This window comes from Prinia subflava, chromosome 12 (assembly GCF_021018805.1).
Source record: "Prinia subflava isolate CZ2003 ecotype Zambia chromosome 12, Cam_Psub_1.2, whole genome shotgun sequence".
In the NCBI taxonomy this organism is placed as follows: domain Eukaryota; kingdom Metazoa; phylum Chordata; class Aves; order Passeriformes; family Cisticolidae; genus Prinia; species Prinia subflava.
In genome coordinates, this window is record NC_086258.1 from 6,541,204 (window position 1) to 6,565,385 (window position 24,182).

A 24,182-nucleotide genomic window follows, 5' to 3' on the forward strand; every position below is an offset into this window, starting at 1 on the left:
AATCTATAAAAAAATGCATGAGCAGAGAGCATTAACTGGTGTGTAGCCTTGAGAAACGTGCAGGGAAAGGGCACAGCTTGCAGGGAAAAACAATACTAGGTAGCAGGAGAGTGAAAAACTTTTGGGCCCTTGTGCCAGAGGAGCAGCAGTAGGCGCATTAGCCGAAACCTGAATCCCTGAGCCTGTAATTAGCGCAGAGATGCTAAGGCAGCATCCCCAGGCTGGAGCCGCGGCTCCCCCGCCGTTTCTGTGCCGGGTTCCGAATGGGCACCGCTCCGGGGCTGCCTGTGTGTGAGCAGCCCTGTTCGAGCTGCAGAGTGCCCGCTGTGCAGCTCTGGGGCTGCCTGTGTGTGAGCAGCCCTGTTCGAGCTGCAGAGTGCCCGCTGTGCATCTCTGGGGGTGCCTGTGTGTGAGCAGCCCTGTTCGAGCTGCAGAGTGCCCGCTGTGCAGCTCTGGGGCTGCCTGTGTGTGAGCAGCCCTGTTCGAGCTGCAGAGTGCAGTTCTGGGGGTGCCTGTGTGTGAGCAGCCCTGTTCGAGCTGCAGAGTGCAGTTCTGGGGGTGCCTGTGTGTGAGCAGCCCTGTTCGAGCTGCGGAGTGCATCTCTGGGGGTGCCTGTGTGTGAGCAGCCCTGTTCGAGCTGCGGAGTGCATCTCTGGGGGTGCCTGTGTGTGAGCAGCCCTGTTCGAGCTGCGGAGTGCAGTTCTGGGGCTGCCTGTGTGTGAGCAGCCCTGTTCGAGCTGCGGAGTGCAGTTCTGGGGGTGCCTGTGTGTGAGCAGCCCCTGTTCGAGCTGCAGAGTGCAGTTCTGGGGGTGCCTGTGTGTGAGCAGCCCTGTTCGAGCTGCGGAGTGCCCGCTGTGCAGCTCTGGGGGTGCCTGTGTGTGAGCAGCCCTGTTCGAGCTGCGGAGTGCAGTTCTGGGGGTGCCTGTGTGTGAGCAGCCCCTGTTCGAGCTGCAGAGTGCAGTTCTGGGGGTGCCTGTGTGTGAGCAGCCCTGTTCGAGCTGCGGAGTGCCCGCTGTGCAGCTCTGGGGGTGCCTGTATTGGAGCAGCCCTGTTCGAGCTGCAGAGTGCCCGCTGTGCAGTTCTGGGGGTGCCTGTATTGGAGCAGCCCTGTTCGAGCTGCAGAGTGCCCGCTGTGCAGTTCTGGGGGTGCCTGTGTGTGAGCAGCCCTGTTCGAGCTGCGGAGTGCCCGCTCTGCCGCTCTGGGGGTGCCTGTGTGTGAGCAGCCCTGTTCGAGCTGCGGAGTGCCCGCTGTGCAGCTCTGGGGGTGCCTGTATTGGAGCAGCCCTGTTCGAGCTGCAGAGTGCCCGCTGTGCAGCTCTGGGGGTGCCTGTGTGTGAGCAGCCCTGTTCGAGCTGCAGAGTGCCCGCTGTGCAGCTCTGGGGGTGCCTGTATTGGAGCAGCCCTGTTCGAGCTGCAGAGTGCCCGCTGTGCAGCTCTGGGGGTGCCTGTGTGTGAGCAGCCCTGTTCGAGCTGCGGAGTGCCCGCTCCGCAGCCCCGCAGCCCCGCGGCTCTGCCGGGCGGCGCGGTCGCTCCCTCAGTGCCGCCTTGGCTCCGAACCTGTTGGTTCCCCCCCGGCCTCGGCGGCGCTGCGAGAGGCGCAGGCAGGAGGAGGTTAAGCGGCGAGGGCGTTGCTGTGTGCCTGATGTCATGGAGGCCGGCGGGGCCGAGCGAGGGGCCCTTTGTTGGCAGCGGAGCCCCAGCAGCGCCCGGCGGCTGCCGCGCACGGCCGGCACCGCTGACTCTGCCCGACTTGGTTGGCTCCGCTTTTTCTTTTCTTTTTTTTTTTTTTTTCTTACTCCTTTTATATTTTTTTTTTCCTCTCCCCACCTCCCTCCTCCCTCTCTCTCCCTCTCCCGCCAAAAGAGTTGGGAAGGAGGGAAGATGGCTGGAGTTAACTCCGCGGGAGAGGAGGTGCGGGGCCCCTGGATTTTCCGCCTCTCAGGCTCGCCCTTGTAATGGTTTTCGGAGCGCTGGATTTCGTCGAGTTTTCCTGGATGTTTTGTTTTAAGCTTCTCCTGGATGTGTTGTTTTAGGCTTCTTTTGGACTTTTTTTAGACTTTTACCGGATCTTTTCGGACTTTTTTTTTTAGTCTTCTAACGGATAATTCCACGTAGAAGAAGCCGAAGGAGGGGGGGAAGGGAAAACAGACAGCCGAAGCCAAACTCTAACAAATGAAAATGTTGGAGATTTGCTTGAAATTGGTGGGTTGCAAATCGAAGAAGGGGCTTTCCTCCTCCTCCAGCTGCTACCTGGAAGGTGAGTGAGTACCCCCAGGGGGTTGGGACGTGCTCCCGGGGGGCACAACCCCATCCCACCACCAGAATCCCCACACGAGTTTTACCCTCGATTGCAAGTCGGGGCCGGCTTTGGGGGATGTTTGGAGCTGGCCAGGTTCGGGCTGGGCTTTCCCGTGCGGGGGTGAAGAAGCGAGCGGCGTTCGGCCCCAGGTGCCTTTCATTAATGCAGTTACAGAGGGAGCGCGGCTCTACCATTTATGGTTGTAAAATGTCAAGTGATCTTATTGCCGAGCCCATAAACAAATCCCTATCTTCAGGCCTCAGCTTTATAGTTTTTTTGTTCTGGAGGGGCGGGAGGGGAATTTTCCTTATTTTGGTCGTGAAAAAACTCAACTCCATACTCAAGAAGAAAATTCAGATGAGTCCATCAGTAAAATATTTTCAGCGTGTGTTAATACGTAACTCCTTGGTCCATTTTGGTTATCCCCTTTCTTAGTGTGCTGAATTTAACTGAATTTTCTTGCATGTTTGTTTTTAAAAAGTGATTTTGAGTCACACCCATGGTTACTTGTAGACAGCGAGATGTTAAACATGTGGAATCAACTGGTTTGGATGGAAAACTTGGGTGACAGAGGCACCGCGCTGGGCAGGGAGGACTTTGGGCTGAGGTCTTGCTTGGTGTGACCTCAAGCAAGATTTTCACCCTGACGTGGCTTCACACCCTGCCTGTGGAACAGCGCTGTGGTCCCTCTGCTCAGCCTCTTCACTGCCCATCCCACAGGTCCAGGCTCCTTCAACTTCTTTTGTGTTGCTGGAGGTTGTTTCAGTAAAAATACTCCTCCTGCCAGGAGGACTGTGCTAACTCATCAAATCAGAGGCACGAAAGGCAGCAGCTGATTTCCAGGGGCCTATGGCAAGGCGTTGTTGCTCAACTCTCAAATATTCAGTGCAGAAACGGCCCTCGGAAATTCATGGGTTTGGAATCTCAAAATCTACAAATGGCTGCTCGTGGCAAACTCGCATGAAGAAGTTTTGGATCAAGGGGCTGTGTTTATTGGATACATTGAGTGACTCTGAGGAATTTTCTGTTCTCTAAAATCAAAGAATAGTTTCCAGAGGACTTTTTCTGCTTATTTAAAGTTTCAGAAACCAAATGGTGGGCAGATGCGTGAATAATTTTGATGTTTTTATGTGACTGAATTCTTCTGCGATCTTTTAAGTATAAAGTTCCTCTGTCTGTGTCCCCTGCCTCTGGTTTTGCTCAGTGTGTGGAGAGGGAGCCCCAAGCTGTGCTGGGCCTCCTGTCTGTGCTGCTGAATCTTTCAACACAGCCCTGGGAGAACAGGCAGAGCATCTGGGGCCTCATTTCCCTCTGCAGAAATGAATGCTGAAGGATGATGTTACAAGGGTGTTGCCCTGACTCTTTTTGCAAGTTTTCTCTTTTGTGTTCATTACAGCCACTGCCCCCTCTCCGCAGTTTGCAATGCAGTTTCATAATAGGATTAGAGCATAGTTTGACTTGGCTGTATAGGCAGTATGAGTTAAGAATGTTGTAATTAATACTATAGTGTTTTCATCTTCTGCTTCCCTATGTGGGTACATATTTGTTTTTTATGGTGGAATGGGAAATGCACATTGAAACAACTTTTACTCCATCTCTCAAGGTGGCTCAGACTCACTTCTCAGTTCAACATGGGGAAAACCAAAGCCAGTGTCAGAGTGGATGTTAAAGGTGTACAAATGATGTTAAAGTTGTACAAATGTGGCAACTGCAGCCTTAATGTGGCAGTCGGGACATAGACAGCCCAGAACCCCCATAATTGATTGGGGAACTCCTGGAGGGCAGAGTAAAATACTCATCTGAGGAAAAAGAAATTTTAAAAAGCAGGATTTTCTGTTACTCCTTTCTAAAGCTGAATGTATTCCTGGGCAGCTTTCTTGTAACCATTACTGTGAGGTTGAAATTGCTCTTGAGGACTCCTCCAAAAGAATGGTGGGGCTTGCCCCAAACTCCTGAATTCCAAGAGCACAAGTGAAATCCATTTGCTTGTGTTGCCCTTAAGAATGTAACAAGTTTTTACATATGGATGTGTTATTTTAAGCTTGGCAGATCACGAGAAGGGGGCAGGGTTGTGTCAAGTGTCAGAAACTCCAGATCATTGCTCCTGGATCCCTGTGAACAGCCTGGGATGGCCAGTGCATTTCCATGCACATCCCTCAGCCTCTGTGAAGCTTCTGAAAGAATTAACGAGATGATGGTGATGTCATTGGAGGATTTAACTCTGCTGTTGTTATTTTAGTTGTATGGAAAGTTTAGTTTAGTTGTTAGTTTATTTGTATGAAATTTACTATAATAGATTAGGAAACTAATAACTGCTTAAAGGCTGAAAGGTCCATTAGGTGCTTGGAAAACCAGTTGTAGCCAGGAGGATAGATGAAATTTTATTTAATTCCTTATTTTTGTATTCATATGTTAACAGAAATAATTCAGTTCTTGGCTGATGAATAGCATGGGATGTAACAAAATCAAGTCTATTTGTTGTGGTTTTAAACACACTTCTTGAGACTACTGTGCCGAGTCTGGATTTGGTGTAAGGCTGGTTTGGTGTCAGGCACACGTGCAGGTGTCCTTTGACCAAGTAATCAGAAATGTGGTTTTCTTTTCATGGTGGTCCCTTCTGAAAGGCTTTTATGCTCTGTTAGTTTGCAGGAACGAGGGCTGTTTGGAGATGCTCTGTGTGTGGCTGGCAGGTGCTGTGGCCCATGGCTGTGTGCTGCTGTGCAAGGGCAGACTGTCCTGCCCCCTGAAAAAGCTGAAATCTTTTCTTAACTTGATCAAAAATAAGTTTAAACTGCTTCTAACAATGACTGAGTTTTCGTATTGATGTTTGAGCTGGGCATATCTTTGCCCTCATTTCTATTCCCACTAGTAAATATTATTTTAAAATGTGACAGATTTGAATTTTTCTCATCTGCTTTCTCCTTTCTGCCTTTGCCAAAGTGAGTAATTCCTCACCCACTTCACACCAAGAAAGGGTAAAGAGTAGAAGGGAAGAGGCTGAGTGAGTATTGCTGCCAATCTGATCAGGAAAACAGAACGTGTCCATGTCCCAAATAGGGGCTGAAATAGTCTTGCTGCCTTTTTGGGCTTGGCTCTACCAGTGAAAGGCAAAACCCTTGTTTAAAACCTGTCAGTGTTCTCTGTGAAGTTTAAAAAAACATTTTGGGGACACTAGTAAACTCCTTTTGTTTTCTAACAGAAAAGACTCCTGTCCTGCCAGCTGTCAGACTTTTTTTTTTTTTCTTTCCCCTAATTTATTTCTTTTAGCATGTCTTGTTACAGCTAAAGCCTGGGGAGGAGCAGCAGCCTGTACCCATTGCCCTCCTCCTGAAGAGTGATTTTTGTAATATATTTGGGCACGTATTAAGCCAGACCTAAATTGGCAGCACAGTGACTCATCTGCCCCAGTGTCACTGGGATCAGCAGGCAGGGTTTTGATCACCCTGTTAGGGAGAGAGCAGATGCATTAACCTGGAGTTGCTGCCTCCCTTCTGTTTGTTTCCTCTCTTCCTTGGCTGTTTTCTGCTCCTCACCTCATGGCCTCTCATCCACCACCACTCAGTAGGGTTCTTGCTGTTATCCACATTTCTGGCTTTGTAGTGGCTTCTTACTTATGTGCTTGTTCCAGTGGTTCTTATTTGTCCCATCGTTGTTAAAAAGTCTGATTGATGGTGCTTGCTACAGTTTCCCATGGGATATGGTGAGGAAAAGGATTATCATTTCACAGGAAATGTTGTAACTGTTTTCAGACCTAAAAGGGATCATCCACAGATCTGTCTGTCCTTCCCTGAGCAGTCTGTGGGATTGCTCAGTAAAACAAAGGAATATAACAGTAAATCTTGATGATTCTTGCTTGGTGCTTTCCCTGCCTAAGGCTCAGAATTGGGCAGACTTCCCTATTTCTTCACCTTCAGTAAGGAAACAAAACCAAAAGCTATAAAAATGAAGTTGTTGGAAGTACTGAAGTGTCATTGAAGTTCATTTGAATGTAGTTACTCTTCCCCCTTCCTCTCCCAGAGGTTATTGTCTAAGGTCAGGCAGAACTTAGTGGTAGATTTGGGAGTAAAGTTCAAATTTCTGCCATACCCACTGTTCCACTCCTTCCATCTACAGCTGTGATTAGCTGGCAGGAGAAAGATGTTTGCCATGTCACTAAGGGGGTATAAATGGAATAAACTCAGTGAATGAACTCAGGTAGAACCTACAGGTCTGTGTAAGAGCGAACTTGAAGAAAAACCCAACAAAACAACCCCAAAGAAACCAACAAAACAAAAAACCAACTGTAAAAGCCCTGAAATTATGGAATCATCTCTCCAAAGAGTGGGAGATGCTGCATAACCAGGGGTGCTCAGACAAGATCCAACACTGCATTTACTGTGAGGGTCTGTTTGAGCCTGGGCAATGCAGCAGGAGCCATGGGTGCCCTTGTTCTCAGAGGTCATTCAGCAGTCTTGGTGTTCAGTGTTGGGAGCACTGGAGATCCCTGGTGTCCATGTGGAGGGAGCACTGCAGGCTGAAGGTGTCTCACTGGGAGGGGAAATAAGGCAGCACAACTGGGGAGACTGGCCCAGCTCAGGGGAGTGGGGCTGGATCAGTTTCTGAACTACTTCATCTTTGTGTATAAATACACAATGTTTAAGAAGTGGTATTTATCCTCAGGCTGGCTCTAAGAAGGTGGGCTTCCCAAATATCAGCCAAGAGCAGGAAAACCAGCAGTTGCCATTGTTGCAGAAGTGTCTGTGGCCTGGGCTGTGCAGTGGGTAACAGGAGAGCCAGAGCCTGATCTCCCTAGAGGGATGAGTCTGAAATAAAACATAAATCTTTCCTTATTTTTTTGAAAGCTCTGGTTTACAGGTTCTTCGATTTTATATTTAAATCCATATTCCATCAGGCATAGGGAATCTGTGAGGGCCACTAAGGAAAAATGCTGAAACAGAGAGGCAGCTGCTCCATCAGATGTGCTCAGAGTCAGAAACATTTCGAAGTATTAAATCTGCATTGCTATTCTGCCATTTATTGTAGTTTCTTCCAGGGAAAAAGAAGAGTAGAGGGAATGTAGGGAAAGGAGAAGGCTTAGGTGGCATGTGCTGTGCCTCCAAAGAGATTACTTAGATGTGTTCTGCACTCCCTTGCTCTACAAACCTTGTGGAAAAAATGCCAGCACAGTTTGTAAGCCCACAGGATGTTTGTTTTGTAGGGAGACAGGAGGTCTCCTCCTTCCCTCGGGACTGCCTCACAGTCAGCTATGGAGGAGCCAAGTGTAATTCTGTGCTCCTGCCTGTTTTCCAACCCTTCCCTTACATTGTGAAGGGAATTTGCTTGCGTTGGTCTAGACCAGAATTGTTCATATCTGAGAAGTTCTCACACACAGCCCCTAACAATGATTCATGGCTTTGTATGAACAGTAATGAGGAGATAGTTACACTTACGAAACCTTTTAGTGTGCAAGCATAAATACCTTCTGGTAAAAACTTAATTTAGAAGGGAAATGGTGACATTCTTAATGCCTCAAAATAAAAGCTGCTGTTGCCTTATTTCAAAGTCTGCACTGCTTTAATTAAGAGTTATCATTTAGTTGATGTTAGTGGAGAACTGAATTACAGTGCTGCTTTAGGACTCCTATCAGGAGCCCAGGTGTTATCCAGGGCACGGTATGATCCGAGTAATAAATTGCAGCCTTGCTGGGATGCAGCACAAGACAAAGTGGATGTGTGGAAGGAGCGACAGCGCAGTGATAACAGATTGAATTACGCTCGCTTCCTGCCTCATCACCGTGCCAGGATGGCCTCCTGTAGGTACAGCAGCCAGGCTGATTTATTGGGAGGAATCTGGCCCACTGAAGATCTCAGCAGTGCTGTAAAATTGTAGTTAAAACCAGCAGTAGGAAGTGAGGGAGCTGCGTGTTGAAAAAGACCCTCAATGTGTAGGAACAGCAACGTCTAATTCCTGCTCTGAAGGACTGGAATGTCTGGGCAGATTTGCTGGAGAATGGCTCAGAGGGATAAACGCTGCTGACAGCCGGCTGTACGTGGCTCCCAGATGGACATGTCCTGTCTGCTTCTCTCGCTTCATGGTTTTGTGTCCTCAGTCTGCTGACAGTCTCCTCTTGGGGCCCAGATCTTTAAAAGTGTGTTTTGTCACGGTCTATCAAGCTTTTGCTACACTCGGGTCACCACAATTCTGCTCTTTCCTTTATGCTCTTCTCTGTGTTGACTCAAGGCCTCACCCTCCCTTTCTGGATGCTCTTCAAGCTTCATTCACCACCTTCCCCACCCCAGTTCTTAGCTTGGGGTTCCTACGTTGTGGAAAAACCAGCCCCACTCAGCCCAAGAGTTGTGTCTGGCATCTCCCCATCGTGCTCTCCTGCACAGCACGTTCACACACAGCCTGCACCTCTGCTGGGGTGCCTGTGGCTGCACAGACTGGGAGAGACAGGGTTTGAGCATCCTCTGATTTCACTGGGAGACCAGGGTGGTTTTCCAGCTTAGCAAATTCTCGTGTGTGAGTGTTTAACAGCCCTTGCTCCTCCTGCTCCTTGGTTTTGCAGGCGTTATCACTGAGTCAGTGTCTGTAGGAATGTCATCGAGCAAAACCAGCCTTCCCCGCCTCCCGTCCCGCAGCTCGTGGGCGTTGCTGGCGGCCGGCGCGGTGTTGTCTCACAGCTGAATCGAAGCACATACCTTGGCACCCGTGTGCAATGAGTCAGTCCCAGCCTCGCCACGGCCTGGGCACGCGGGAGGGATTCTTGTGGAGCGCTTGGCTTTGCTCCACGTCCCCATCCCTGTCTGTGCCTGAGCCATCCTGCGCTGGGCTGCGATCGCGCTGGAGCTGGGGGGGAGCCTGCCTTGGATTCCCTGCCTTCCTGTGGAATCAGTGCCCCGTGTGGGAGGCATTTTCCTTCCCAGCAGAGGTTGGGGTCCATCCCACAGAGCAGCGAGTGCTGGTTTGTCCCACGTTTGGGGGAGAGCATCACAGCATTGCTGCTTGCTGAGGTTGTGCCTGCCACTCGCAGCTCTGCTGCCTGTCTGTTCCAGGTGCTCACTGATGGTTTAACTCCTTGGAGTATCTCCCATCGCTGCAGTGCCCTGTGTTTGATAAGGGAGCTTAATGGGCTTGACAGGATCAAAACGTTTTCATGGTCAAATGATTGTAGCTTCATTTCTGAAAGTGGATTTTCTGTTTCTTTTCTCATTGTCACTCTTGAGGGAAACCCAGGCTGTTAAAATATATTCTCCTATAGGACACAGGAAGAGGAAGCCAAGATGTCAAGGTGCTTTAAAATAACCACCCAACACACTACCACTTCTTACTGTGGAATCATTTAGAAAGTGGAATTATTTAACTGCTCTGATTCACTATGGAAATATATCTCCCTGCAGTGAAAATTTGGCTAGGAAAACAGGCCCAGTAGTGTCTGTATTTGCTATTTTGCTCACATACATCATATACATTTTCCAGCGAGTACACTAGTACTCATGTACATAAATAACCACCCAGAGAGCCTTTACCAGTGATCACCTGACCAACACATCAAGGATGCCAGGTTGTCTTTGGGTAAATAGTGGCCACCAATACTATTCACACTTTCACTATCAAAGATAACAGATAATATTGGAAAATAATGTATTATTAGGATTCATAGGGTTGAATTTTGGGGAGCTGGTGGGGAATTTTGTTTTAGCATTTCCCCATTGGGAATGTGTTTTGGACATGTCCCCATCCACACTGAACTTCCATGCCTTTTCTAGTGTCAGTTGCATCAGTTCTTCACTCCTTTATTGGCACAGCTTATACTGAATTTCCAGGCCAAACAAACGGTTGTGTTAAAATGATATTTTGATGGGCTTGCATCTCTATAGCAGCACAGTGCTACTGAATATTGCAGGTATAAAAAGAGTAATCTCCCAGGTGACCTGACAGTCTGGGAAACGCTTGGCATGGGATTTCTCTGTGCAAAGCCCTGTGTGTGCAGAGGGGAGGGTTCAGCAGACAGGGGCTGATGCTGTGCAATGAGGGGCAGTTCCATGGCTCAAGGGGCTGCTGTGACAGTGCCATGTTTCCTGTCCCCAGAGCCACACTGACGCAATGGTTTGTGTGCAACGCTGTGACCTCGCTCAACAAACTCATCCAGATGGAGAATGACCCTTCAAAATACGAGAGTTTCACAACTTATTGTCCTGGCTCTGTGCCAGCAGAGTCAGGCTTGGCGCTGCCAGCACATCTGGGGGTAGCGTGTTAAAGAGGGAGGGGGCAAAACTATCTGGAGCATTTCTGCTCCAAACTCTGCAATCGTGCTCCAAAGTGAAGAACTTGCAGGAACAACTGCAATAAAATTCCTAATGCGTTGGGACTTGCTTGATACTTACTGAATATTACATGCCTAATGTGCTGTGGTGTAGAAAAAACTTTGGAGGTTGGGTTTTACTCATCTGAAAAGCTCAGTTTTGAGGAATCTCTGTCTTTGGAGGTGTCTCAGTGTTCCTAAAAATGCAGAAGTATGCTCAACACTGCTTTGGTTTGAGAGTGATGGGCAGCAGAGAGGGCAACAAAAAAGACACTGCCTTGTCCTCAAGAAGAGAAATGATTAAAAATACTGTGAAGAACAGAAAGACCTAACTCCTTCTGAAATGCCATGTCTTATAAATCTTGCCCTACTTGGCTCCATTTGCTGCACGTTCTGGCCATTTCATTTATAGGATAATTAGGGGATTTAGCTTTTAAAGGTCCTGGGTTTGTTTTCAAATCTAACCATTCTAGCAGTTAGGTATGAGCCAATGGATTTACAGGCAGCAAACAGCCTACGTGAGCTGCATTCACTGGAGGGATGGAGAAGGGCTTTCCTTTTCCTGCATTTCCTGAGAGGCAGGAGCTGGGGACAGCTCTGGGAAGGCTGGGGACAGCTCTGGCGTGAGTGTCCTGCCCGTGTGGCAGGAGATCTGCATTAAGGCACTGTCCATATCTGTCCTCTGACGCACGAGGAGCACACGTGTCATGAAACAATGCAACTTCGAAAGTCAGAGCGCGTGGGTTGGCCAGATGGCTTTTATCAGCCAAAATGAACCTGCTTTTTCCTTTCTCTCCCTCTTTCTCCTCCAGAAGCCCTTCAGAGACCGGTAGTGTCAGACTTTGAGCCTCAGGGTCTGAGCGAAGCAGCTCGCTGGAACTCCAAGGAAAACCTTCTCTCCTGCCCCAGTGAAAATGATCCCCATCTCTTTGTTGCGCTGTATGATTTTGTGGCGAGTGGGGACAACACTCTCAGCATAACTAAAGGTAAGGTCACTGGCTGGAATTCCCCTGGAAGTATGGGAGAAGGTGTAGGAGAGAAAGTTGCTGTGAAATAATTAAGTTTTGCACAAATCCCTGTGGAATTTTTTGTTTTTACTGTGGGAAATCATCTTAAACAAATACAAATATCTCACAAAGTCATGACCTTTTAAAAGGTTATGACTGTCTTTTTTATTGCATTGGGCAAGATACTGTTTGTCAAAACTGAAGTCTCCATTAGGAGCAAGAATTTGAACTGAGAAATTAAACTAAGCTGATTTTGGAGGCTGACCTCTTATTTTCACAGTTCTCCAAAACACAATCCCTGAAAAATGACTGTACAGATATAAGGACCAGAAGGATTGAGTAAGAAAACACTGTATGTTCTCCAAGTCACATCTACTTACCTTCCTAATTGAAATTATTTTTTTATTTTTTATCCACTCCAGTTCTTTCCTAGCTCCACCAAGCCAACTCAGTCCAAATAAAATTTGCTGGCTTCATTTTTTAAACTCAGCGTTGGAGCTGGTGCAGAACTGCAGGAGAGCCTAAAAATCCGAAGCATGTGACTTTATTTGGCTTGGAGAGGTCCACTCAAGCTTGAAGAGAAACACATGCTCCCTGCTGAGTCAGATACCTATTCTTCTAGGAGATTATTTAATGATCCGCTAGGCAGAAAGAACTTATCTTCATCCTCAGCTCGCCGTGCCTAAACACATTTTCTCTCCCCCAAGGTGAGAAGCTCCGTGTGCTGGGCTACAACCACAATGGGGAGTGGTGCGAGGCACAGACCAAGAACGGGCAGGGCTGGGTCCCCAGCAACTACATCACCCCAGTGAACAGCTTGGAGAAGCACTCGTGGTACCACGGGCCGGTGTCGCGCAACGCCGCCGAGTACCTGCTGAGCAGCGGCATCAACGGCAGCTTCCTGGTGCGCGAGAGCGAGAGCAGCCCCGGGCAGAGATCCATCTCCCTGCGCTACGAGGGCAGGGTCTACCACTACAGGATCAACACTGCCTCCGATGGCAAGGTGGGCTCCGGGCTGTGCCAGCCCTGCTGGGGTGCTCGGGGTGCAAAAGTGTCCCAGCTCTGAGTTCCGGCTGCGGGGCTCACTGTCTGTGAACTGTGAGATCCTGGTGTGGCTGGGACAAAACACTTGTTGGAGTCTAGAACATCCCTCTGGCCACCCTGGAGGGTTTGGAGACCAGACAGGGGGGTCTGGGATCTGTACAAGGGGGTCAACCAGCCTCACACAGAGCCCAGGAGGACACTGCCTCTGATCCCTGGCCATGGGAGTGAACGCTCACATTGTATGAAGAATCACAAGCTGAGAGAATTCAAAATAAGTAGTATTTAGTTTATCATAGAATGTAAATGTAGAATCTAGGATTCCCAGTATATGGGGTTGAAGAGGCGAGATGGAGGAATTGGGGAGTGGCCCCTGTGCTCCTTGTTCTTGCTCTCGTCCCCCATTTTCTGCTGAGTTGGATCTCAAGGATTGGTTTAGAGTAGAACTGACATGTTAGCATAGGTAGTAGGTATTGGTACAGTTTTGTAAATAAAAAGTTCACTGTGGACAGTGGTTGGGTCAGGGGTACTGTACATAAGGTGTGGGGCTCTCTGACCCGCCCAGTCCCCCGCGTGTCCTGCTCTGCTGGGGACGCCCTGCAGAGCTGGGACAGAACTGAGATCAGGTTCCCTGCCAGGGAGACCTGGCAGAGCTGAAAAAGGACTGAGATAATGAAGAATAAACAACCTTGGAAATGTGCACTGGGAACTCAGCTTGTCATCTCTACCTCTGGTGTGAAACACCCAGGGCAAAGAGAAGACTGAAAAACTGATTTACCTCTGGGAACAGCAACCCAGAGGAAACTCCCAGGGAACAGCAACCCTGGGGGAACCCTTAGCACCTTGGGGAGCACCAACCCCAAGGAGAATCTCAGGGAATCAACAACCCTGAGACACTTTTATTCCTTTAGGAAACTATGTAATACAGATCAGCAGTGAAACACTTCAAGGGAGATAATAATAGTTAGATCAGGGCAGAATCTAATAGATTGTTAATAAGAGATTCTGAGAATTCTTGTCCCTTATGCTCAAAAGATAATCTCTTCGACTATCAAATCAGCGCCTGTTGCTAATAATCCTGTAAATATTAGGGACAGAATGCTTTCTGAGGTGTTCTGCGGTGTTTTTAACTACTGTTTTGATTTCTCTACAGTATTTCAGCGTGATCATTGGAGACGGGTAGGCACTTTCACTTTTATATGGGCTTTGTCCCCAGTTCCCTCATTTTTTCCTTAGATTGTTGTGTGCTGTAGCAGTGTTGCAATGCTGTGCTTTGTGGGTGCTGCAGAGAAATGTTAGCATAAAAGTGTAGTTTTCCACAGATTTTTGTTTTAATTTCATTGAAACATTTCTATTGGCATTGGATTTTGGAAAATGTTGTTTTTTAACAAATCTATTTTAAGCAGTGTTTCTTTAGATCCGGTGCAGAAGTTGAAGTGTGGGTCTGGAGCGTGGCTGCTGAGGCTCTTCTTGCCAGCATCTAATAGATGACAGAACCTGTGCCATTAAATTTCTTCAAAAGAAAAAAATAAAAGTAATGAAGTATAGTAGGAGCCCACTGTGCCCAATTTTCCTTTGTCCTGTGAGAGCTTTACTCTTCTTACAGCAATGCTGACAGCAAAATCTTTAGTATGAAAATACAGGGAACCAGTGTGCCATGTTTCCTATTTATCAGACTCAGCTCTCTAAAACCTCCAATAAGATAACCAGATTGTATTCAGTGATGAAATACTTTTTGTGTGCTTTAGCAAGTGGGTTGTAAGTGAGACAATTCTGACCATGTTATTTAGGACAACATATTTCCAAATTACAGCATTTTGATTCTTCCTTCTCCCTCCCATGTAGACTCTTTCTGTGGTCAGCATCAGCTCTGTGAAGTGCTGACATGCAGCATACTGGAAGGACTACATGGCAATCTGGAATATTATTCCTCCTCCTGTCTCTGTGGTGGATATTCCTTCCATTCCCATAGATGCTGGCAGATGAGCAGTGCTCACATGTGAACGGTTTGATCCGAAGGCTCCTTGGATTGGTGTAAATAAGCATGTGTCCATGAGGAGATAGCACATGTTCTCCATTTGAGCTGTAATAGAGTTTGGCATATGAAGGCTTTCATCCCAGCAGAGCTGTTTTTATCCCAGAAAAACAGTTCTGCAGAGCTCCAGTAATCCATTCAGGTCTGTGTTAGCCAGGTTAACTGTTCGTTTCCCACAAAGTTGCTTGCATTGGTGTTTTTGAGGAAAAGTGCAGGTTGGAACAATTCACTAAAGCAGATCTGCAGCTCGTGGTAGTTGGAAATACAAAATTGAGCTGCAGCACTGACCGAGACCTGTGGCTTTTGGATAATCAAGGAGGTAGCCACAGTCCTGATGCTGTGCCAAGTGCCAGCATCCCTGCAGAAGGGGCAGTTTGCCATGTCCATGCATCATGTGCTGCAGTTCACAGCCTGCCTCATCGGTTTCAATTTGCGTTAACGAGCTGGGCAGTGAATTGCGACACCTTAGAGGCAGATGTGCTGCTGTGCTGGGGACACAGTGCTCTTCTAGCACCCTGTCCCTGGCTGTCAAAGTGAGGAGCTGGCAAGAGAAAGAGCCAATATCCCTGTTTGTCCCTCTGCGGAATGGAGGCTGCTGGAGCAGTCCTGCTCTGAGCTGCTCGTGTTGCTCTCTATTTATTGCCAGCTTTGCAGGAGATCATGGCCATGCTGGAGGAAAGCTCTTACCTTCACTGCCCTGAGCACCTGGGGCCCTCCCAGCCTGCTGTATCATTAGTCAGCCTGTCCAGGGAATTTAATATCTCCCAGTGCTGCAGTAAGGATGAATGGCTTTGGTGGGATCATATCCTGTGCCTGACAGAACATGCTTCGGGAGAAAGAGGTATTAGAGGAACATGTGGAGCAGCTGCTGCTCAGCACACTGGTGTGTCCTGCATTGCAAAGCCTTACCCAGACTTTTTCCTGGGGGAAAATTGAAGGGACTAGACAGATCAGAGGTTTGTACATCCTAATTTTAGTACAAATGATACTGAGTGCATTGGCGTTCAATAACTTTAAAAAAATTCCTCTGGGAATTTTTTCTTTATTTCCCACTTTAATGAGTCATATTTTTCTGGACCACCCTCTAATGTTTTGTTTTGTTGGTTGGGGTTTTTTAAAGGAAGGTATTAAAAGTGACCTTTCTTGATTTGGCTGGCACAGTGCGTCCACTCATCTGGTAAACCACTTCTGTGGTACAGAGGTCTTGGTTTTCCTGACTTGATAGTACTTGAGGGAAAACCTCCTATTGAGTAACCCAACTGAATAAACAGCCTTGTCCAGCCAGTTCTTCAAATCCTGCTGTCCTCAGCAGGAAGGAAGCAGCACTGGGGTCCTGCTTGAGTCTCTTGGATCCTCCAGTGGATGAATTGGATGCAGACTTCAACCTTCATGGGTTTTTTTGGTGTGGATGTTCAGTTTTGTCTGCTGAGTGGGGAATGGGAGTGCCATTGGATTCAGGGTGTGCTGAGGTTAGCATGGGCAAGTTTAACCACCTGTCTAAAATACTCCAGCCAGGAAAAAGAGAGGTGGTCTGGTGGCAGCAGTGCAGATGAGCAGCCCATTTGTGCAAGCAGAGCCCTTTGGAACAGGGCTGGTGTTTATAGTTTGTTTGATACAAAAAAACTGACCAAATAATGTCTCAACAACATAGCCAGGTAGCAAACTTGAATCCCTACAAAACTCAGAGGTCTGTCACCTCTGTGAGAGTACAAGTCAGCAGCACCACATGATTTTCTTGTTCATCAGTGTCATCAGTGAGAGGTTAGAAAAAACCTGCCTACAGAATAAACACATTTACTGGTGGAAGTTAATCTTAATATAAATGGAAAACTTAATGAGTGTTAAGGCATGGAATGTTGCTTTTGTGGCCTGGACAGGGCAGTCCTGTTCTGTCCTCATCCTGCTACAGGTTTTCTCTGAAATCTTTGGCCATATATTTAGCTTCTTTCTCCTTCTATAACAGGATCATACAATCTGTCACACTAAATACAGATATCTCTAATTTTCATGAGATATAAGTTGTCATAAAACCATGGGGGAGCTTCCTTCTCCATGCTTCTCTAATACTTCCAAGTAATCCTGGAGCTCAGCTTTTTCTACATCCATATTTTTAGATTTTAATTCTCAGTGTAACATGGGAACTGCTCATACCACTGCAAGTGCTTCAAGTCATTCCCAAACAGGCATGGCCTGTTTTAAATTGTGGTTGTACTGGCTAATGCTTGGTCACTCACACCAAGCAGCTGTAACAGCCTCTTATGTTGTCACTTTTCTGTTCTGAGAACATGTGGCTTAAAGGTGATTTCACCTGTTTGATGACAGAAAGTGTTGTAGGTTTTTGTATTTTTTCCTAGTTACTTTACCAAAAGGATATCTGATTCATTTTGGTGGAGAGTGGTGAACATGCTCCCCAGGTGGTTGCCATTATTTTCCAGTTTTCATTAAAAAGATTTCAGTCAAGTTTGAGGGTGGTTTTGTCCCTTCCTGCAAACATTTTTTTTCTCCTGCAAATGCAGCTCCCCTTTTTGTTGGTGATACTCTCTTATTGCTGGAGCTTCAAAGATGCATTTTCTTTTTCCATCCAAAAATTTTGTCTAGGTGGAAGAAGCAGAATTTGACTCTAAGTCTGGGATTTTTAGATTTTTAGATGCCTGGCAGCCCTATCAACTTCCCAGCCCCCTGAAATCCCAGACAGATGGCCTCTGCAAATGCAGAAACTGTTGAGTGTACATCCAGCATGTCAGAAGCATTTGGGAAGTTTGATCATAGCTGTTGGCACGTGATGTGAGCAGTAGGACTTGTGTGTGGACTGAACAGGAATTTGGGTGGCCTGACATGGTGCTGTTCTTCCTGCTAGCTTGTCCTTTGTGAGAAATGGAGCTTTTCCATCTTCTGTGTTGTGGGCTAGACTATGATGCAAAAATGTATGTTGATACAAAGATTTCTCCCTGTGCTTCAGGGAGCACTTATCAAATAATCAAATAATCAAATTTCTAGCTTTTTTCACCTTGCCTGGCAGAAAGCTGGGCTTGAGGATGAAAACTGGAAACACACAGCTCTGGTGGGAGGGAGGCAGTTGTCCATTATCTTTAGCAGGATTTTAGGCTTAAAATGGATCTTCTGTATAAATGTTAAGAAGGTAACAAATATGTGTTATCATGCCTCGCAGCAGGTTTTCATTCAGTGGTAATGATTTTCCTTCTGTGCTATCGATCAGTACCCATCACAGGGATGGAGCAGACCAGCTCCTGACTTTGTGCTAAACCTCTGCAGAAGCTCAGGCCTAAAGTAGGGAAAATTCTGGTTAGCCAGTGATGCTTCAAGGAGAATTTAGGCAGGTGAAAATGTCGTAACCCAAATAGTGAAATTGAGACACTGAGGCTGACACCCCTCCTATACCCTCCAGGGAATGTCCCACTGACCAGCCTTTTGAAAAAAGACATCTCAAGCAACAGCATGCCAGCCTAGTGCTATTTGCAGCTATTCCTGCCCTGTTGTTTTGGCAAAGTGCACGTGTTTTCTCCTGAATCCATGCCTTTCCCATGTAAGCATTGATTGTCCTGGGCTCTGGAGCTGTTTACAGAGCTTGTGGAGCTCACAGCTCCGTGCCTCGAGCAGAAGCAACGCCACACTTTGCTTTCACAATTTTCCAATGCAGCTCCTGCGTGCGAGCTCTCCAAGGGGCATTACCTAAACAAGCTTTTCCCCTTCCCCTTTGGTTCCCAGCTCTACGTGTCTTCAGAGAGCCGCTTCAACACCTTGGCAGAGCTGGTGCACCACCACTCCACGGTGGCAGATGGGCTCATCACCACGCTGCACTACCCCGCGCCCAAGCGCAACAAGCCCACCATCTACGGCGTGTCCCCCAACTACGACAAGTGGGAGATCGAGCGCACCGACATCACCATGAAGCACAAGCTGGGTGGAGGCCAGTATGGAGAGGTGTATGAAGGAGTCTGGAAGAAGTATAACCTGACAGTGGCCGTGAAGACTCTCAAGGTAGGACTTGGTCTCGGAGCATTCCCCGTTCAGCTGGGAGCAAGTTCAGGCTGGCTGGCTGCCCTCAGTTCTGGTTGGGTATTTGCATTGGTGGCAGCCCTCCTTTTAAGTGCTGTAGGCTGCAAAGAGACTATTTTTAAAAGAGCTTGATCCTCTTATGGTTTATGTGGTACCTATGACACTCGTATCTAAACAAAGGAGGATGTTAACAGCACAATTTTTGCTGGAGAATGGATGAAACCTTAGAAAGGTAAATAGTGCCGCGGTGTCTCGCGTTCAGGGTGTGGTAAAGGTGAGCTGTTCAGGGATGAACACACCAGCACAAGCTGGTGTATTAAGGAAAACTATGGATTGTGAGTCAGTCAACATAAAATTCAAAGGCTGTGCTTCAGGGAGGCTTTACATGTTTTGATTTTCTGTCTTGTGTGGTGTTTTTCCCAAAAGACAAGCTCTGTGTGTACCTGGAAGTCTTAAGCAACTGTTCACAGCTGCTTCTTATCAAAAGACACAAGAGGAGGAAAAATGGTATGCTAGCTAAGGTATATTAAAATTCATAAGTGGCTTTAATGAAGAACTGGATAATCAGTTCTGTTTCTGCCTCTGCTCCCTGATTTCTGCGTCTTGGTTTCCTTGTCTCTTGAAATGCAAATAGTGCTCTGTGAGTTCATAAGGTTGTTGCTAATTCATCTATGTTTATAAAACTGTCTTGAGATCTTCTGGCACCATCTGCACACATTGCATTTGATTGCTTAATAGGAGTTTATGCGAACTTGACACCATGTTCTCTCTCCTCGAATGGGGACATGGTTTGGTCTTGCAGAAACAAACAGAACCGAGGGTTTCGTTTGTTTCCTTTTGGTTTTTCTGCAATGGAAATTTTGAAGTGGAGAGAACTCTGTAGACACTTCAGTGTCAGGGGAAGAACCTTCCCTTGATTTGGGGAAAATATTTCTTCCTTGCTCTCCGAGCAGCGGCTGCCTCAGTACTTCTGGGTTGCCATGGCTGCAGAAAGTATTTTCATTTTGGCCTTTTCTGTACTCTGGAGGTTCCTGCTGCTGCTCCCAGCGGGGGAGTCCGAGTGCCGCTTGCACAGGGAGCGAGTGACATCTAGTGTTGTCCCTGCTCGGGATCGCTCGGAGCGCTGCGGCGCAGGTGAGCTGGGATGTGACCAGGTTCACCAAAACACCTCCTCATGCTCAGGAGAGCTCAGCTCTTTCCTGGGGCACGGCTTGCAGTAACCCCTTCCTGCTGCTGGTTGCAGTGTGAGGATTCCTGATGCTTTCAGGCTTCCCATCTTGCTCCAAACTGAAGTTGTTGCTTTCTTTCTCTTCTCCCTAAAACCCATCAACAAAAACAAATTGCATGTTATCCCATCAAATCTGTTTGTGCGAGGGAGAGCCCTTAATACAGACCATGGCTGTTTCAAATAAATAAATATTTAATGAAACACGACTAAAAGTGGTTCATAATGTAGTATGGAGCAGCGTGTTCCACTGGGGAGTGTAAGAACAACCAAGAAGAGAGTTGAGAAACACTTCAACCTGCAATTATGCACGCTAAAACCATCCTTAAAAGCAAATGTATAATCCACCTTCTTTAAATCCATTAGTCTACTGCCTGACAGGTGGGATTATAGCTTTCTTCAAAGTTTTGGGAAACATTTTAAAATCGCATTTATATCCCAGCTCTACTGGGAAAAACAAGCCTTTTTCAGCTTCTGCCCAAATCTTCAGATGACTCATTTTATTTTCCTTTGAGAGAATGTTTTTCAAAACTTTGTGTGATTCTTCTTGCTCCTTTCCCATCTACCTCAGATATCTCTATAAGAAAGATAAAGGAGGAGAAAAGTCCTTCCAGCATCTTTTTGAATAATGATGCTTACGAACACCCATTTGTTGTTCAGTTTTGTATGAAGTGTCTAAAGATAGCTCATGGCTGGCACAGAACTGGAGAAGAAGCGATTGAAGCAGCACACGGTGTTCCTCAGTGTTTAACTGGAGAGGACAAGACCATGTTTTGGCTATTAGATGTTGCCTGTTAAAATCCCTCCATGGCAGCTTTGTGGGTTGCACAGGACACAGTATTTATCAGGCGCTGTTATAACAGGACACACTCTGAATTTGTGTTTTTACCCCCAAATTGGACAGGAGCACAAGGCAGTGGTTGTGGGGACAGGGAGCTCTGTGACCTGCACTGGACCGAGTGCACCCAGTCGTGACTCTGGCTGCAGCTGCTTCTCCTGAGGGCCATTTAATGGCTGAGCTGGTCAGCTCAGCACATTTCTTACTGCTCACCTCGGCTCTGCTGCCCCTAGGACTTCCTCTGCTTTTCCTTCTGTGTTTTTTTTTTCCTCTCTCCTTTATTTTTTTCCCAGCAGAGAAGCCTGTGTTTTAAATTAGACAACATGTAACCCTGGTGTCCCTTAACGCCATGGCACGGCTCTGTGCTGTGCTGGGAAAATGCTGGGCAGCCAGAAATGTTTTATTTCTGCCATGGTTTAGTATAGTGGGAGCTGGAAGCCAGTTAAAGCTTGGTTCTTTCCACAAGATCAGGTTTTCAGAGAGGTCATTGCTACAGTGGTTCTCTGTATGTGTCCTTCCTATTAATATGGTCACTGAGAGGTAAGAAATTTCAAACTGTGGAGCAGCTATGCCAAGGACAGACCTTCCAAGGTTTGTGTAGCATGAATAAGACAAAGGCGTATTTAGGATAATTTTGCAACCTGGATTATTAACCCAGTTTCCTTTGCCAAAGAGAACAGTTTAAGGTTCTGCTCACAAGGACCTTTGGACTATTAGTTTTGACAGTGTGTTCAGCAAATCGCAGCTGTCAATCAAGCTAATTGGCAGTGAATAGTAAATGATTGAATGGAAGTGTTGGAAAAATGTTCTCAGTGCTAAGTGCAGAGCAGGGAGCTGGCTGGATCTCACAGTGGCAGCCCACTGTTATCGTTCTCACCAGCAGCAGTAAATCCTTTCCAATCCTTCCCTAAAACACTTTGTCCATGTAGCCTGTCAACATTAATCCATCATTGAAAAAAAATATGGATATAGAAAGAAACATTGCTTTAGGAATAGATCTGTATTTTTGCACCACTTCAAAATGACCTTCCGGCCATTTGGGGCGTATCTCCTTCAGAAAAATATGTCTTTTGAGCAAGATCCTATCTTCCTTGGTTTTGTGCTGTGCCAAGTAACTTTATGGCGCCCAACAAATTGGTAGTGACACGTCTGCCCAGAATGGATACGTCATGGGTCAGGCTCTAAATGCCAGAAATGAATCTGTGAAACCTTTCAGTCTCACAGTGGCTGCCATCGGTCGTGCCTCCCTGACTGAGAGAGGGATTTCTTGTTCCTGCCCAGTGAACCCAAGGGCTTGCCTTTCAGCAGCCTCTCAAGCATTTGATTGTGGTGTATCCTTTCTTTTATGTTCGTTCTTGTTCCTTTTTTGTACTTTTTATTTCATGTTATCTTTTTTTTTTCTCTGTTAGGAACAAGCTTATTTTTCCTTTTCAGCTCCTGAGCATTTTGTGAGAGACCCTTCACAAAAGGGATATGGATTTTCTTGCCCCAAAAAGTTCAGCTAGTATAAAAATGACAAAAATATGTGTCTTTAAAATCATACAAAAAAATTAATGTTTGTAACTCCCTGGCTTTGTGTTGTGGCTACAGGGAAAAAATTACTGTGTCACAACTGTGGCTTATGTTGTCAGTTTGCAGTTCTTTTGTGTCCTCATACAAAAATCTGTTCCTCCTTTGTGTAAACTTCCTTTGCCAAAGCTTTGCCTTGTTCTGCAGGAGGATACCATGGAGGTGGAAGAGTTCTTGAAAGAAGCTGCAGTAATGAAGGAGATCAAGCATCCAAACTTGGTGCAATTATTAGGTAAGTGATAAATACCCAGCAGAGGGATTTGAACTAAACCCTTGTGCAGTGATATGGATGTTAAGGGAGCAGATAAGCTGCTTACCATACCAAGGCTTTAAATACAGACACTTATTGTCTGGCAAAATTCACAATTTGTACCACTAATACATGATTTTTAATGATCTTGTCTCCCTAATGTTTAATTTGCCAGAGCCTGAAGCAGAAAATTAAACCCCTCTATTAACCACTTCCACGCAGAATCCATTCTTTCCACAAGCCCCATTTTTCTGCCTTCTGGAGGTACAAATTGCCTTCGAGGATGAAACCTGAAGATTCACTGATAGTCTCCAACATTTCTTGACAACTTTATGTTGCTCCCCAGGCGTGTGCACACGGGAACCTCCTTTCTACATCATCACAGAGTTCATGACCTATGGGAACCTGCTGGATTACCTGCGGGAGTGCAACAGGCAGGAGGTGAATGCCGTGGTGCTGCTGTACATGGCAACTCAGATCTCCTCAGCCATGGAGTACCTGGAGAAGAAAAACTTCATCCACAGGTGGGAAGGGCGGTGAGCACCCTGAATCTTGAGCACAGAGCAATCTTTGATGGATTTTCTTCCTTTTCAGGCTATCACAGCATTGATTGGTGTCATGTGTTTAACATACTGCTGCAAATCTGGCACAGTCTATTACCCTGTCCAAAGGATGGGTTTTCTCTCAGGGTTTTTCTCTTGCCTTTGAAGCAAGTGAAAGACACATCAGTACTTACATATTTTGGGCAAGGCCTTAAATGTGAATTCAAGCCCAAAATAATGGGCTTTTAATGGACCAGTTAAGCCACTTCCTTGTTTCCAACAACCTTTCAAACCAGCTGCAGTTGGTGATGCTGGATGTGTGCAGGTCCTCGCAGCAGAATCACCCTCTGAGCGCTGCCTCATCCCCTGTTCTTTCTTGTTTGGTTCACTTTGTTTTCCACTGCAGGGATTGTTCCATGCTATTGTCCAGATTGTGTATTCACTTTAATAAGCATCTCTGCTGTCTTAAAAGTCTCAGGGACTCTGACCTTTAAAGTGTGCTGCAATTATGGCTGGAGCTTTGCGTTCCTTGTCTGCAGAAATGGGCTCCTGGCAATGTAATGACACATCCTGCGCCAGGGCTCGAGAGTGGCTGAGCTTTGTACAAGATGCTCTCGGTGTCGTGGCGTGACCTTTCCTGCCCAATTAACTGGAATATGGAATTAGCACGTGTTTTTTTCATAGGGACAAATATGAAGATTGTGTGTAAAGTTCTAGGCGCTATTCTAAGCCGTGAGTTGCCTTTGCTGCTTGAAAGGCCTGGTTAAATGCTGCTATCAGTCAATAAATTGAGCAGTGATGCTGCCAATTAAAATTTCCAGCCTTTGATTTGCTCTGTTGAAAGGATTTTGTCCCTTCAGCCCGCAGGAAGTAAACTTTAAAAACTCCTTTGTGTGAATCTCATTTGTCTTCTCTGCCATTCATTTCATTTCCTCTTACTTCTGATGACCCATTTATCTAAAATAAATAGTAGCATTTTTCCTTATCAGCCACCCCCATAACCACCTACCCAATTATTTGAAGAGTGTTGTCACAATTCACATCCATGGATTCAAATGCTGTGCTCTGACCTCAT

General features: G+C 46.6%; 1 protein-coding gene across 2 annotated transcripts in view; it reads left to right on the forward strand.

Moving 5' to 3' along the window:
- ABL1 (ABL proto-oncogene 1, non-receptor tyrosine kinase) overlaps positions 1-24,182 on the forward strand; it is a 79,895-nt gene that overhangs the window by 44,961 nt on the left and 10,752 nt on the right. Inside the window, exons 1-6 of one of the 2 annotated variants that reach the window (XM_063410293.1) lie at positions 1,599-2,257; positions 11,396-11,569; positions 12,298-12,593; positions 18,393-18,665; positions 22,463-22,547; positions 22,912-23,089. In XM_063410293.1, the coding sequence (XP_063266363.1) occupies positions 2,173-2,257; positions 11,396-11,569; positions 12,298-12,593; positions 18,393-18,665; positions 22,463-22,547; positions 22,912-23,089 (1,091 nt within the window). In that variant the 5' untranslated portion in view covers positions 1,599-2,172. Of the gene's footprint in view, positions 1-1,598; positions 2,258-11,395; positions 11,570-12,297; positions 12,594-18,392; positions 18,666-22,462; positions 22,548-22,911; positions 23,090-24,182 lie in introns of those variants that run through there. The other variant, XM_063410292.1, reaches the window with a different exon arrangement.